Source organism: Syngnathus acus, chromosome 9, assembly GCF_901709675.1.
Source record: "Syngnathus acus chromosome 9, fSynAcu1.2, whole genome shotgun sequence".
Classification (NCBI taxonomy): Eukaryota; Metazoa; Chordata; class Actinopteri; order Syngnathiformes; family Syngnathidae; genus Syngnathus; species Syngnathus acus.
This window is the reverse complement of record NC_051094.1, coordinates 17,038,876-17,054,676: the sequence shown is the minus strand read 5'-3', so window position 1 is coordinate 17,054,676 and position 15,801 is coordinate 17,038,876. Positions and strand designations below refer to the sequence as shown.

Sequence of the window (15,801 nt, the reverse complement as noted above, 5' to 3'; positions counted from 1 at the left end):
GTGTCCCACAGGGATCGGTACTCGGACCAATTCTATTTAATATTTATATGATTCCGCTTGGGGACACAATACGTAAATATAATATTAGTTTTCAATGTTACGCGGATGACACCCAATTATATATGCCGTTATCGATGACAGATCCGTGGGACTCCTTGTAATCTTGAGGCGTGCCTTGCGGAGATCAAGCAATGGATGTCTCTCAACTTCCTTCGTCTTAACCCAGATAAAACTGAGATGTTGATAATTGGTCCAACTCGTTATCAACACTTATTTAAGGAAACCACTATAACTATAGATGACCCTACTATCACTCAGAGCGATACTGTAACTAATCTCGGGGTAATATTTGACCAAACGCTCTCCTTTCAAAAGCACATTAAGAATATAACCAGAATTGCATTTTTTCACCTTCGTAATATTGGCAAGATTCGTCCGATCCTCTCGACCGGTGATGCGGAAACTATTATACATGCGTTCATCACGTCGCGCCTGGACTACTGTAATGCATTATTCTCTGGTCTTCCTAAGTCCAGTATCAAAAGTCTACAGTTAGTACAAAATGCTGCTGCAAGGCTGCTCTCACGGGCAAGACAATTTGATCACATTACCCCAATATTAGCCAACTTACATTGGCTCCCGGTCTATTTAAGATGTGACTTCAAGGTTCTTCTATTAACCCTATAAATCATTGCATGGCTTAGCGCCTTCACATCTCGTCGACCTAGTTGTTCCTTATGTTCCGTCTCGTAACCTTCGTTCGCAAAACGCTAGTCTTTTAGTGACACCGAGGGGCAAGAAAATGTCTGCAGGGTCTAGAGCAGGGGTCTCAAACTCCAGTCCTCGGGGGCCGTATTCCTACATGTTTTCCAAGTTTCCCTCGTTAAATACACCTGATTCAATTATCAGGCCCCTGCAGAACGTGAGGATGAACTGATCATTTGAATCAGGTGTGTTTAACGAGGGAAACTTGGAAAACATGTAGGAATGCGACCCCCGAGGACTGGAGTTTGAGACCCCTGGTCTAGAGCATTTTCTATTCGGGCTCCAGAGCTTTGGAATGCCCTACCAATGGATATTAGAACTGCTACCTCAGTAGAAACATTTAAGACACGTTTAAAGACACATTTCTATGATATGGCCTTTAATTAACCTGTAGTGGCCGATTCGGCTGGAGTTTGTTTTCGCTCCCTCGTGCTCGTCGGAGCCAACGACCTTCGCCGTGCCTGCCCATTGGTGACCATCCATCCATCAACCATGGTCCATTGGGCACCATTGAACTTGACTGGCCTTACACCTGTTGATGGACCCTGTGGGGGCTATTTTGTGTGTTTTTGGGGTGTTCTTATGGTATCGAGGGGGGCTGGTTGGCGGGACCATTTACAATATTTAGGCCTCTCACCAGGTGGCCCGCTGTTACTTTTCTCCTTTGTTCTTGTCTTGTTGCTTTGCTTTGATGGCTTTTAACCTTCGCACATATTCGCTTTCTTTGTGGCGCCGTTGTGTGGCAGCCTTTTATAGGAGCCGATTGAGTTGTGCTCATGTCATCTGTGTGTCTTTTATATACCCACTCTCTGGTATGAATGCTGCTGGGAACCTGAATTTCCCCACCCCGGGGATCAATAAAGTTTCAATCAATCAATATAGCACCAGCACCTGTTCAACATAACACAGTTAACTTTTTTATTTTTCATTTTAATAAAGGTGATGATGTGCATTTATTGTATGATTTTATACAAACTTAATTCACATTGAAATAAAATCATATGGTTGAAGCGAAACAGACCACACCATGTCCAGACCAAATACACGTGTTATTTTGAAAGCACTTTAAGTCCGCAGTCATCTCAGTCCCTTATTTGGCGATATGGTCCTGGACTAGCTGATACAGTCAGTAATAGGGCTCAGAGGTGAGCCATGCTGTCATACTCTCAGGAGGCTTACTTGACGCAGGTTCCCATCTCTTGGAGGTTCACTTTGGATCTAAAGACAGAATTATTTTTTTATGCTTATTTAAGCTTATCTTAAAATAAGCTAGAATTTAAGCCTTGTGATGTCCTTTCATTTAACAATCACTCTCAAATCAAGTACAGTTTTCACATCTTTCGGTTATTTCTATGAAATAAAAATGTACTTAAATACAACAAAAACACTTAAATTTCAACAGCAAACTACCTAAAAAATCCTTACCTGTTATGAGTCATGTGACTCTTAACCAGATGGCCAGCTGCCAGAGCAGATATGAGTGACAGTTCTCCAGCCAGCACAGTGGCACACACCACTTTGGCAAGCTGCCTGGCATTCTCCCCTGGACAAGCTTCACTGGCCCCCTGTACACCCAGCATCTGACCACAAGCACAAACAAAATTCCTGACTCAGAGATTTTTTGGGGGGGAAATCATGTGGCATTAAAACGCAACCTTCACTTTTCCCAAAACAATCCAAAAAATAAATTCCAATTATAAAATGGCAATTGTTACTGGTCAAAGTCATATGCTATTGTTCAGTCCGTCAAAAACGCTGGGATTTTTTTTTTTTTATTATCATCGCACCAAAAGGTGCTTGTAAACATGTCTAATTTCCCCTACGACTGTGTGAAAAAATTTCACGTCTCCGCTCCACATTCACCCGGCTGGGTAGCTTTCTACCACACACGGCCAACTGCCACGCCACCGCGTGCCTTCACACATTCAGCGCTCATCTGGGCATGTATTCAACTCTTTGTATGCCAGCGACGAGAATACCCGTCACTGACATTAATGACGTAATATCCTGTCGACAAGTATTCCCGTCAACTTATTTTAATTTGATTAATGGGTCAATAAGACTCCTGGCCACCTCTCCATTTAAAATCAGGTCTATAGAGCATTGTAGTGGTCAACTCCAACCACTTGATGGCAGAGTTGCTCTTACTAGCTCATAAAGAGGTAACGTAATCTGTAAACCCAGCCCAAATGGGAGCACAATGGAGAGTGTAGTTGCGGAGTTATGGAGGAAGAAGTCCGAGAGTGAGAGAAACGGAAGCGATTGGCTTTCAGGTAGCTTACAATTAAACAAACTATTGCTCTTAGTGAGTCCGGTAGAGCAACACGATGAAGCGAATTTAGAGGAGACGGCTGTGAGTATGCGACAGACACGGAGGTCCGCTCCAAAATCCACCGCCGGCTCGGGCATACACATAGTGTGTGCTTTGTGCCACAGTTCGGATGAATCGCTGTCATCTGACGAGTATTCTGATGCGCACAAATACATCCCTTTTAAATAGCAAAACACGCACATGCATTGTGAGCAAACATCTCTGTAAATGGCCCAAAATTTCCAAATAGATTGTCAAATGTGAAATGTTGCTGTTTGAGCACATTATCAAATATGGCAATAAATGTTTTTGCCATCAAAAACACATTTTCATTATTTTTGTTCATGTTTTATAGAAGGGAAGGGCTGTTGAGGTGTCACTAAACCAAAAAGTATTAGTGTCAAAATCACAGTTGTGCAGAGTTTTGCACAAAAAACAAATTTTCAAACTCATTTTCTCCTCATTTTCTCAGAGATTGCTGATTTGAGTGAAACCAAGCTATTTTCAAATGGTGATAACTAAAGAACAGTATAAGATAGAATCATACTTTTTTTTCTATGGAAAGAATGGAGTCTAATCTTTCTTTGGTGCCACCCATGTTTACATAGCCATAGCAAACAATATTCTGTAGGCCTTGAAAAATGCTCGAAATTGTTTGGGATTTTAGGGGTTGTCTTTTCCGAAAACACTTGGCATTTAAAGAGTTAAACGCCTGTTTCCCGTCATTCCTTGTCAGTTCGTCCGCGTTGCTACCCGTTCCTGGCTGTCTCTCAAACTGATCTCTGTTACCAAACCCTGCCTGACCCAACAACCATCGGTCTGGACATTGCCTGACCCGACCAACTATCCCTGTTCTCCTTCCCCGTTATCCTCCACCTGCTTGCCTGTCTGCCCCCCGACCTGCCTGCTGTTCTGCCCGCCTACTTGCTTGCCTACCTGCAACCCTGTGAAACATCCAGCCGTGTCCCGGCACCTGTCGTCACTCAGCCCTGACAATCCCTTGGCTGCCCAACCTGGAACCCCATTCTTCCACTTTCCTTTTTCCCTTTCTCTAAATAAACTGAAGTTTGTGCTGCACCTGGTTGTCCTGTCTTGTACATGACAAAACAAATCAGACATTTTAAAACAATAATACTGAGCTGTCAGTTTTATTGTTATACGTATATAATGGGGATGTCCCTCTGCTGTCATTTTTAGCAATGTTATGCATCTGAACTCACTCCAGGTCTTGCCATCTTAGCAGGTTTTCCAACCCCTCTAGTGTCTTTGAGGAAAAAATAAAAATCTTACTTTTGCAATGACACATTCCAATATTTCAACAATGATACCTTTTTAGGCACAAGAACAACATTAATGTGAATGCACCATTACACTACTTGCACTAATTATTTATGGTCATGCAATGTGAGTATACCTGGAGGCAAGCTTGTTGGGGACGCAGGTTTGTTCCACCCCCTACAGTGCCAAGCTCTATTGAGGGCATGGTGCAGCTGATGTAAAGGTCTTCACCTGTAGGGCCTGACACCTCCATCAGGGTGATGCAGTTACTGCTGCTCACCGACTGGGCAGGATCCTGTGGTGCACACATACGGCTACACTATTAACCTAGGAATCCAAATAAAATGAGCAGCGATAAATGATATTACCTGTCCACAGGCAATGTATATGGCTGCTACTAGGTTAGCTGCATGTGCATTAAATCCACCGATGCTGCCAGCCATCGCTGACCCAACAAGGTTTTTATTGACGTTGACCTCCACCAGAGCTTCTGCCGAAGTTTTCAAAACCTGTGATGATAGTACTCACTGTAAGTAAATGCCACCAAATTGAGAGCTGAGAACATTGAGTTTTCTTTCAAAAACAACAAATATTCATTTTCTATACGACAATGATTTACACACACATTGTCAGTGAGCAGAAACTGAAACCACGCGGTCTGCATGAAAGTCAGGTGAGTATGGTGTACAACTACTGGGTTGGCGCTGGTTCAAAAAATCTTTTAGTCAATTTGGCAAAACAGTACAACATTTTTGTAGCCAGATTTGTGTCAGGCAACAAAGACAGGGAACCAAGTGCAGCACGATCCTTTAATGGTGAGAGGGAAAACGGGGATGTAGAACGAGCAAGTAGTCAGGGCAGGCGGCGATCTGGAGCGTGGTCGAAGGTCAGGCAAGTAGTCAGGACAGGCGGCGATCTGGAGCGTGGTCGAAGGTCGGGCAAGTAGTCAGGACAGGCGGCGATCTGGAGCGTGGTCGAAGGTCAAGGAAGCAGTTGGCTACAAAGTTTGGTCCGGGGACAAAAAGGCAGCAGTATCACGTGCAGGGTAATCAGACGAACTGACAACTACTGGCAGAACACAGAGAGGTTAAATAGGGAACCTAACGAGCTGTAGCAGGTGCTGGCAATTCCATGAGTCGGGCTAGGCTGGAAGTCAGGTGACGTGGGGACGTGACAGAACCCCCCCCCCAAGGGACGGCCCCCGACGTCCCAAAAGCAGAACCCCAAGACGGAGCAGGAGACCGGGCGGGAGGGGGGGAACCCAAGACGTGCGGCAGTCAATATTCCGAATCAGAACACGTCGACCAAGCCCCGTCATCAGGCGGCACTACCGCCCAGTCCACCTTCCCAGCCGCGGCGTCGGGAGACGCCGACCAGGGGGCCGGCGTGGGAACCGGACGGGTCCCTACCGGACGACTCCGAGCAGGAAGCCGGTCAGACCCCAATACCCCGCCCACCGGAGCAGAACCCGGCTGCGGACGTCGCAACGGCAGCGGAGTAAGGGCCCGGGCCATCCGCTGCGGCCGACGGCGAGACCGGACCCGCGGCGGCTGCCCACGGATTGGAGAAGCGGAGGGCCGAGAGGCAAGGGCGCGGGCTGGAGTCGAGTAGTGGTCCTGGGACAGGGACTCGCGACAGGTAGTGGGGGGCAAAAAAACCGACCCCACACGGATCCTTGCTTGGCGGGTGTCCTTGGGTCTCGTCGGGCAAGAGACCACCCAGTGACCCTCACCCCCGCAGTACAGGCAAAGCCCCTCTCTGATGCGCTGACTGCGTTTCCTCACAGAGAGAGAGGTGCGTCCGATCTCCATGGGTTCTGACCTGCTGGGCTGGGTGTGAGGAGCAATAAAGGCGCGCTGACTTACGTGGACAGGGTCCCTGGCGGACGACAGGTCCGGTGAAAAAACCGGTGCGCTCCATGACACCCGAGGTGTCGGGCTGATGTCACGGTGACGGGGGGGCGGAGCCGCTCTCCTCTCCTCGCGTCGCCTCGACTGGATCCGCCGGTCCACCCGTACTGCCAGGTCCATGGCCACTTCAAGGGTCTGTGGGCGCTCGCAGGACACCATCTCGTCCTTGATATAGTCCGCGAGTCCGTGGATGAAGGCACCGACGAGAGCCGGGGTGTTCCAGTCGCTACGACGCGCCACCGTCTGGAACCGGATGGCGTACTGGGCGACGGATCTGCTGCCTTGGCGCAGCGTGAGGAGCTCTGTGGAGGCGTCCTCCGAGGCGGAGCCCAGGTCAAATACGCGCAGGATCTCAGCGGCGAAGGCGTCAAACGACGAACAGGCGGGTCCCTGCCGCTCATATTCTGCCGTTCCCCACAGCCATGCCTCGCCCGTCAGGTGAGTCAGCACGAAACCCACCTTGGCTGGCTCCGTGGCAAATGTGACGGGCTGGAGGTCGAACAAGACACGGCAGTTCGTCAGAAAGGCCCGGACGTACTTGGGGTCACCGTCGAACCTTGCGAGGTTGCTGAGTCTGGGCTCAGGGACGTCCACGTACTGCCCGGGTGCCGAGGCAGGACGGGGCGTGGACATAACGGTGGGCTGATCGGCGGGGCTAAGCGGCACGGACGTGGACAGAGATGGCACAAACCGATCTGCAGCAGCCAGAGGAGCCAAGTCTCTGTGATCCCTGAGAGCCTCTGCCAGGTCCTGGTGGAGCTGGTGGTGCTGCTGCAGTTGCTGTTGCTGCTGCTGCAGTTGCTGCTGCTGCAGTTGCTGTTGCTGCAGCTGGAGCTGCTGTTGCTGCTGCTGAACGACCCTGGTTAACGCCGCCATCTCCTCTGTGGTCTTGCCGAGCTCCCACTCCGTGTGGGTCAAGCGGGCCGTGTCTAGGGAATCGTGCGCTGGTTGCATTTCTGGTCAGTTCGTTCTGTCAGGCAACAAAGACAGGGAACCAAGTGCAGCACGATCCTTTAATGGTGAGAGGGAAAACGGGGATGTAGAACGAGCAAGTAGTCAGGGCAGGCGGCGATCTGGAGCGTGGTCGAAGGTCAGGCAAGTAGTCAGGACAGGCGGCGATCTGGAGCGTGGTCGAAGGTCGGGCAAGTAGTCAGGACAGGCGGCGATCTGGAGCGTGGTCGAAGGTCAAGGAAGCAGTTGGCTACAAAGTTTGGTCCGGGGACAAAAAGGCAGCAGTATCACGTGCAGGGTAATCAGACGAACTGACAACTACTGGCAGAACACAGAGAGGTTAAATAGGGAACCTAACGAGCTGTAGCAGGTGCTGGCAATTCCATGAGTCGGGCTAGGCTGGAAGTCAGGTGACGTGGGGACGTGACAATTTGAGTGTAGTTAACCACAATGCCAACTGTTTTTGCCACTATGTTGCTATGATCACTGCTCATGCATGCACATGGCAACTGGGCAATAACACAAAAGAGAACACTTTTGGGAATTTGTATTTTTTAAGGTTGTTGTCATCGCTTGATGGCTCACTGAATTTTGTATTAGTAGAAATGGGCCTAGTTATTAACAGTTATTAACAACCTGCTCAGGGACTACAGGTGTAAATTAGCATTTATGCTATAACCTGGCACTGAGCATCTTTCTCAACTGTGTCATGGTCAATGTGCTGTGCACTGTCTCTGTTTTAAATAAACGAAAACCATACCATATCATCAATAAGGAAGTGACAATTGTGCCGAATCCCCACAAATGAAATGAGGGCACTAACATAGCAGAGAGGGGAAACTCATGCGGTTCCTTGGTTGAATCAGCTCGCCCTTTTTTCTAGGCCATCTCCCCAGGAAATCAGGCTAACTAAATGGGCTAGTGGTAGAGTGTCCGCCCTGAGACTGGAAGGTTGTGGGTTCAAACCCCGGCCGGGTCATACCAAAGACTATAAAAATGGGACCCACTGCCTCCCTGCTTGGCACTCAGCATTAATGGTTGGAATTGGGGGGTTAGATCACCAAATGATTCCCGGGCGCGGCACCGCTGCTGCTCACTGCTCCCTTCGGGGATGGGTTAAATGCAGAGACGAATTTCACCACACCCAGATGTGTGTGTGACAATCATTGAGTGTTTTTTTGGTTTTTTTGTGTTTGTTTATATGCAATACCTCAGCAATTCAGGACTAAATTTATATCAGTCCTTGTTTTCAACACTTATCTTTCAACATATTTAATGTATTTAAAAACACACATGATGCTTTACAGACTATTGTTTTGGGTCTTTCTAAGGAATGTATTGAATTATGATTTTCATTAAACATTTTCATGACATTTAACTGTAATTATTACTCCTTCATGAGCCATCACCTTATTATGGTGGAGGGGTTTGTGTGTCCCAATGATCCTCGGAGCTAAGTTGGCAGGGTCACCCATGGCAAACAGGTCCGAGGTAAGGGGCCAGACAAAGCACGACTCCAGGATCTCTAGTGATGAAGGATACTCCTGGACTTTGTTTTCCTTTGCCCAGATGCGTCTCAATGGCAAGCACTTGGAGGGCTCCCTATGGGAGGGGCCAAAATGGTCAGGGCGCACAGTGAGCTGGACTGATATGGCTGCATGTTTTGGACACTTTGGTGAAGAGAAGGGCAGAGCTGTCAACTCATCACCACCTGGTGGTGTGTTAGCTCCAATGGTGGGGGAAGATGCCGGTCTGACCTGGTCTCAAATGTATTGTGAGGATTTGCTGGGAGCCTCTCGCAGAATCCCCTCTAGAAAAAGTTTCAACTACAACCTCAAGCAGAACTTTTCCCATGTCCTGGAGGAGGCAGTGGTGGGCTTCTCCGGGGTTGAAGTCACCAAAGTGGTTAAAAATACTCCTTGGTGGCAAATCCCCAAGGGTGGATGACATCTGCCCGGAGTTCCTAAAGGCTCTTGATGTTGTGGGGCTGTCCTTGTTGACACACCTCTACAACATTGCATGGACATTGGGGACAGTGCCTCTCGACTGGCAGAGCAGGGTGGTGATTCCCCTTTTCAAGAAGGGGGACCGGAGGGTGTGTAACAACTACAGAGGGATCACACTCCTCAGCCTTTGTGGTAAGGTCTATTCAGGGGTGTCTGAGAGGAGGGTCCGTCGGAGGAGTGGGACCATGTCCCTCAGGGAGTTCTGTGGGGGTTGCTTCGGTAGTATGGGGTACCGAACACCTTGATAAGGGCAGTTCAGTCCCTATACAACTGATGTCAGAATTTGGTCTGCATTGCCGGCAGTAAATCGGATTTGTTTCCGGTTAGGTTTGGACTCTGCTAAGGCTGCCCTCATAACCTTTGTGGGCAGAATTTTTAGGCACAGCTGAGGAGTTGAAGGTGTACGGTTTGGAGGCCTCAGAGTTGCATCTCTGCTTTTTGCAGATGGTGTGGTTCTGTTGGCGTCTTCAAGCCATAATCTCCAATTCCCACTGCAGCGGTTCGCAGCTGACTATGAAGCGCTTAGGATAAAAATCAGCACCTCCTTCCCACGGGCTCACCACCTATGGGAGGGGCCAAAATGGACCATGTTCCTCAATTGGAAAAGGTTGGAATGCCCTCTCTGAAGTTCAAGTATCTTGGGGTCTTGTTCACGACTGAGGGTAGGATGGAGGGGGAGATCGACAGGTAGATTGATGCAGCGTGTGCTGTGATGCACACTCTGTACCGGTCTGTCATGGTGAAGAAAGAGCTGAGCCGAAAGGTGAATCTCTCGGTCGATCTATGTTCCTACCCTCACCTATGGTCACCAGCTATTGGTCGAGACCGAAAGAACAAGATCCCGGACACAAGTGGTCAAAATGAGTTATCCCCGCAGGGTGTCCAGGCTCTCCCTTAGCCATAGGGTGAGAAGCTTGGTCATTCGGAAGGGTCTCTGAGTACCTGTAGTGTGAGTCTTCCTTTTGAAAGTCAGGGAACTTATCAAACCACTAAGATTTTCGGGTGTCTTTTTGCCACGCTCAATGTTATTACGATACATAATACTGATGTTAAGTGATGATTAGATTACTGCATTAGATTCAGTTGCAGTATGCCACACACTCACCACCACGAGACAATAAGTGTGCATTGTGGTATTGCATGACATAAATCAGGGCTGAGTTATATGGGGCAGATGACACATGACCTGTCCTGTAGTCTTCAGTAGTTGGCGCATCACTTTGCGATCCTGACTGACTTGCATCAGTCATGTGTATGCGTATTTCATTATCTTTTTTTCCCCTGGCACTTCAAGGCAAAATGCAGTGTACGTGTCTTCATTCCAAAGCCAGGGAATTTACCAAACCACTAAGATTTGATTTGAGGGATTGTGTCATGTAGTTACTACTACCCCCTCCTCCCCCAAAAACACTGAAGGGGTGTAATTCAAAGTTGTTTGACATGACACGGAAGCAAAATAGTATGTCTTGACGTGCGAAAAGTGACACAATATTTGCGTTTTCACCCATTCTACAATCGTAACATAAGTGCTAACGCGCCAACGGCTGCAGATTTAAACAATACATAATTGGCTGGAAGCGATGTTGTGATCATACTGTAACCAATCATGCGTCACTGGCTGCCGGGAGAGTGGGATTACTGACTATATGCAATTTGCATATGCAATTTTCCCCCTTCCTTTCATACAAACGTTCATGCTTGGTAGTGGAATTTTGACAGACAAATTTACCGAGGAAATATTTACCATGACAATTCCCGCACCAACCGTGGACTCACACTGTCAGTTACTCAGGAATAATATATATTTTTAATGCATTACTAGTCATTTGCTCCCATTTTCTGAAAGTTAAGACCAGTGACTCAAACATAATCAATTAAAAAAAACAAATTATAGACAGTTTAATGTATTCTGAAAATATTTTCTTTTGCAGCTGTCATACAAAGATCCTGAAATTGAAACAGTAAACCTGAAGTAGCCTGAACTAGTACCCAAAATTAGCTCTCTTTTTCAGAGTTGGTGTACAACATCACATGCTCTCTTTTGGTATTGCTTAATTGTTGCTTATTTTGTTTGATCATTGAAAAATACAGAACATAAAAAAAATGGTTCTTTAGCAGTAATTCTAGAGAAAAAAAAACCCAATTACAATAAACTTAAAATGATCGGAACTGACTAAAGTTCGATCTAACGCATTGGTACTACTTACCTATGTTTCCCTTCCATATCGATCCGTAGATTTACTCGAAACATTAACAGAGCAGCCTATTTTGACATGAAATAGCCTGGTACGTATAGCAGCTATCGTTATAGCATTAGCCATCCGCAAAGTCCCACGAGCCTCAGCTCGCAATCTCCCATGAGCCTCAGCAAAGTGTAAACAATCGCGTTTCTCAAACGATCTCCTATAAAATGATCGGAACTGACTAAAGTTCGATCTAACGCATTGGTACTACTTACCTATGTTTCCCTTCCATATCGATCCGTAGATTTACTCGAAACATTAACAGAGCAGCCTATTTTGACATGAAATAGCCTGGTACATATAGCAGCTATCGTTATAGCATTAGCCATCCGCAAAGTCCCATGAGCCTCAGCTCGCAATCTCCCATGAGCCTCAGCAAAGTGTAAACAATCGCGTTTCTCAAACGATCTCCTATAAAATGATCGGAACTGATTAAAGTTCGATCTAACGCATTGGTACTACTTACCTATGTTTCCCTTCCATATCGATCCGTAGATTTACTCGAAACATTAACAGAGCAGCCTATTTTGACATGAAATAGCCTGGTACGTATAGCAGCTATCGTTATAGCATTAGCCATCCGCAAAGTCCCATGAGCCTCAGCTCGCAATCTCCCATGAGCCTCAGCAAAGTGTAAACAATCGCGTTTCTCAAACGATCTCCTATAAAATGATCGGAACTGACTAAAGTTCGATCTAACACATTGGTACTGCTTACCTATGTTTCCCTTCCATATCAATCCGTAAATTTACTCGAAACATTAACGGAGCAGCCTATTTTTAAATGAAATAGCCTCGCGGGTACAACAGCTATTCGGTGACGCCCCTGACTACAGTTGCCGTAATGTTGGGAAGCGATGCGACCTTGTAATTTACTAGTCGTACTAAAACGTACTGAAACATTTTGGCAGAGCACTGTGTACAACCAGTATGGATCAACAAATTCATCAATTGATCCATATATAAGGCGGACTGGACTATAAGGCGCACTGTCGGCTTTTGAGAAAACTTCATGTTTTTAGGTGCGCCTTATAGTCCGGAAAATACGGTAATTTTGTCACATACTTCTTGCAACCGTATTTCTGCTTTAAAGAGATTACTTTGCCAGAGACAAAATATTTTGCAAACAAGACAAACCTAACCTTACCTCTCTGACTACATTAGAAGGGATGGTGGCCTCACAGACTGCCGATTTTCCTCTGCCCTCTATCCAGTTGACTGCAGCTGGTTTCTTATCCGTACAGTAGTTCCCACTGACAGCCAAAACGCGCACCTCAGGAAAGTGCTGCTGAAGTTTGTTCAAAGCTTGCTCTGTACCCTGCAGCAGGACACAGCACACTATGATCACAGGTACACCATTAATTTGCCATGCCAATTTTTCATGTCAGAATAAAATTTGATTGACACTGACATAATGACTCTCACAAAGTTCTTTGTTAATTACCTTTGAGATCATATTCATTCCCATTGCATCCCCTGTCTTAGCATGAAAACGAATGTACAGATTTCTTCCAGCCAGACCAACAAGAAGTTTCTGGAGCCGAGCAAACCTGCCACAACGTCAACCACAAATGTGCCTCATCATGGTAAACACTTCATGCGGACATGTACACTACCTGTTAACAGGTGTGGTCAGTTTACCTGCTAGTGTTGTCAAAGGCTTCTCTGATTGTCTGGAAACCATCTGTGCTCTCTAGCCAGGCTTTAACCTCAGCAGCCTGGCAGGCAGAAGGCAGCCTCACCACAGGTCCTCGTGTCATACTGTCAGCAAGTATGCGACTCCTGGCTCCACCTCCAAGCTACAGAAGTACAGAAGACATAGCCAGTCAGACACTCACAAAATGCAAAAGTACTGTATTTTTTGCACCATAAGGCACTCAATTTCAGGGGCTCTTCTGTACTTAATCGACACATAGGGTATACCGCATTATTGGGCGCTTGCCTGTCAGGACTTACGGTAAACAAAATCAACAACAACAAAAATCATCAAGCAAGACAGTGAGTTCGGTTGTACTTTATTCTACGGTTTAACCATTTACTGTACTGTACTCACGCCACCCCGACTGGATCACCACCTTATCGTGGTGGGGTTATTTGCATGTCTCCATGACCCCTAGAGCTATGTCGGCTGGAGTATTGCACTCCTGGCAGGGTCACCCATGCCGAACAGGTCGAAGGGCAGAGACCAGACAAAGGGTGATTCCACTGGCCCTCCAGGTTGGGGGTTGGGCTGTGGGCTGATAACCCGCTCCCGGAAAAAAGCATTATTACAGAAACCAGAAGCAGAGCGCACACAACAAATCAGGGGAACGCTGTAGCCAGTCCTGTAACCAGAGACACGATGACACACAGGGGCCAAAGCCAACAGGACGCCCTTGGGCCGAATAGACCACTGCTGCACCCGAAAAACACTATGAAGATTGGAAACTCGAATGTGCGAACACTTAAGCGGCAACATCACACTAGCAGCTAGAGAAATGACCAACAGAGGAATGGACATCATGGGTATCAGCGAAACACACTGGACAGGACAAGGGAGAGTGGAACTGGCAGAAGGAGAAACCATCATCTACTCAGGAAGAGACGACGACAACCACAGACAAGGCGTAGGCATACTCATGTCGAAGGCAGCAACAAGAGCCCTGATTGACTGGACTCCAGTGAAAGAAAGAATCATTCAAGCCAGGTCCCACTCCCAACACATTAAGTTAATGATTATACATATTTACGCACCCACAGAAGATGCAGAAGAGCAAGCAAAGGACGAATTCTACACGAGACTGCAAGATGTACTAGATAGCAGAAACAAACATTACATGTTGATTGTAACAGGAGACATGAATGCCAAAGTAGGAGATGGACACCAAGATTACGGCAGGGTCATGGGCAACCACAGACTCGGAACGCTGAATAACAAAGGAGAAAGGCTGTGCGAAATGTGTGACATGAACGAACTAGTCATAACACGTACGCTGTTTCCACATAAAGACATACACAAAGCAACGTGGGTATCTCCAGATGGGAAGACCAGGAATCAGATTGATCACACACTCCTCAATAAACGATTTAGGAACTCAGTGAATGATACAAGAGTACACAGGTCTGCAGACATTGGAAGTGACCATTATCTTGTATGTACAACAATCAAGCTAAGACTGATGAGACGACAAAAAGAAAGGAGAAACACCAGAATCAAGTATGACATTGCAAAACTGAAGAACGAAAACATGTTAAAGACCTTCACTATCCGTCTAAGAAACAGGTATCAAGTACTGGAAGAGGAAGAGTGAGGAGGAACAGGAGATGAAGAGGTAGAGCGTGACTTCCAAGTAATGGAGAGGGCATTCACAGAAGTAGCAGAGGCAGTATTGGGTACACCATGGAAAAAGAAGAAACCATGGATCAGCAAGGAATCATGGAGCCTCGTAGAGCAAAGAGATGAAATAAATAAGAAGATCCTGGGAACACATTCCGAAAGAATCAAGAAGCAGTTAAAAGAGAAGTATGCAGAGAAGAACAAAGAGGTGAAGAGAAGTATAAAAGCAGACAAAAAGAAATGGATGGAGGACATTGCAAGTGAAGCTGAAGCTGCTGCAAGAAAACAACACATGAAGACACTTTATGGACTAACAAAGACACTGTGCAACGAGAGACCCAGGCAGAGCACAGCAGTACTAGACAAGGATGGTAACCTCGTTAGTGGAAGGGATGTGATTAAGATGAGATGGATGGAACACTTCACAGAAGTGTTAAATAGAACAGAGCCGGAAAACCCAATACCTGAAGACAGGTGAATTCAGCAACAGAGCTGAAAAGATCACGGTAAATGAACCCACACTAAGTGAAGTCAAAGAAGTAATAAAAAGACTGCAGAATGGCAAGGCAGCAGGAATTGACTCCATCACAGCCAAATTATTAAAAGCAGATGTAGAGTTTTCAGCAATGAAAGTACACCAACTGTTACAGAAAACATGGAAACATGAGAAGATTCCAACAAAGTGGAAGAGCGGACTAATCAAACTAGCAAAGAAGGGAAATCTCAAAGAATGCAAAAACTCAAGAGGCATAACCCTGCTCTCTGTAGTGGGAAAGATACTGGGCAGGATTATAGTAGATCGAATAAAGAATGGAATCGATTGCGGGCTCAGAAAGGAACAAGCAGGTTACAGGACAGGTAGGTAGAGCAAATCTTCATATTGAGAAACATAATCGAACAGGTAAATGAGTGGCAAGCAACACTATACTTCGTAGACTTTGAGAAAGCCTTCGACTCTGTACATCACAAAAGCCTGTGGATCATCATGAAGAAGTATGGAATTTCGGAGAAGGTTGTGAGAA

At 46.6% G+C, this 15,801-nt stretch overlaps 1 protein-coding gene across 1 annotated transcript in view; it reads right to left on the bottom strand.

Annotated features, from left to right (window-relative positions):
* Nucleotides 1–1,657: 1,657 nt before the first annotated feature.
* Nucleotides 1,658–15,801, bottom strand: part of hmgcra (3-hydroxy-3-methylglutaryl-CoA reductase a) — a 41,039-nt gene continuing 26,895 nt past the window's right edge. Inside the window, exons 14-20 of the mRNA XM_037259462.1 lie at nucleotides 13,105–13,262; nucleotides 12,908–13,013; nucleotides 12,611–12,781; nucleotides 4,723–4,863; nucleotides 4,491–4,649; nucleotides 2,191–2,345; nucleotides 1,658–1,983 (exon numbers count right to left, since the gene is read on the bottom strand). Coding sequence (XP_037115357.1) covers nucleotides 1,941–1,983; nucleotides 2,191–2,345; nucleotides 4,491–4,649; nucleotides 4,723–4,863; nucleotides 12,611–12,781; nucleotides 12,908–13,013; nucleotides 13,105–13,262 — 933 coding nt within the window. The 3' untranslated portion in view covers nucleotides 1,658–1,940. The remainder of the gene's footprint in view (nucleotides 1,984–2,190; nucleotides 2,346–4,490; nucleotides 4,650–4,722; nucleotides 4,864–12,610; nucleotides 12,782–12,907; nucleotides 13,014–13,104; nucleotides 13,263–15,801) is intronic.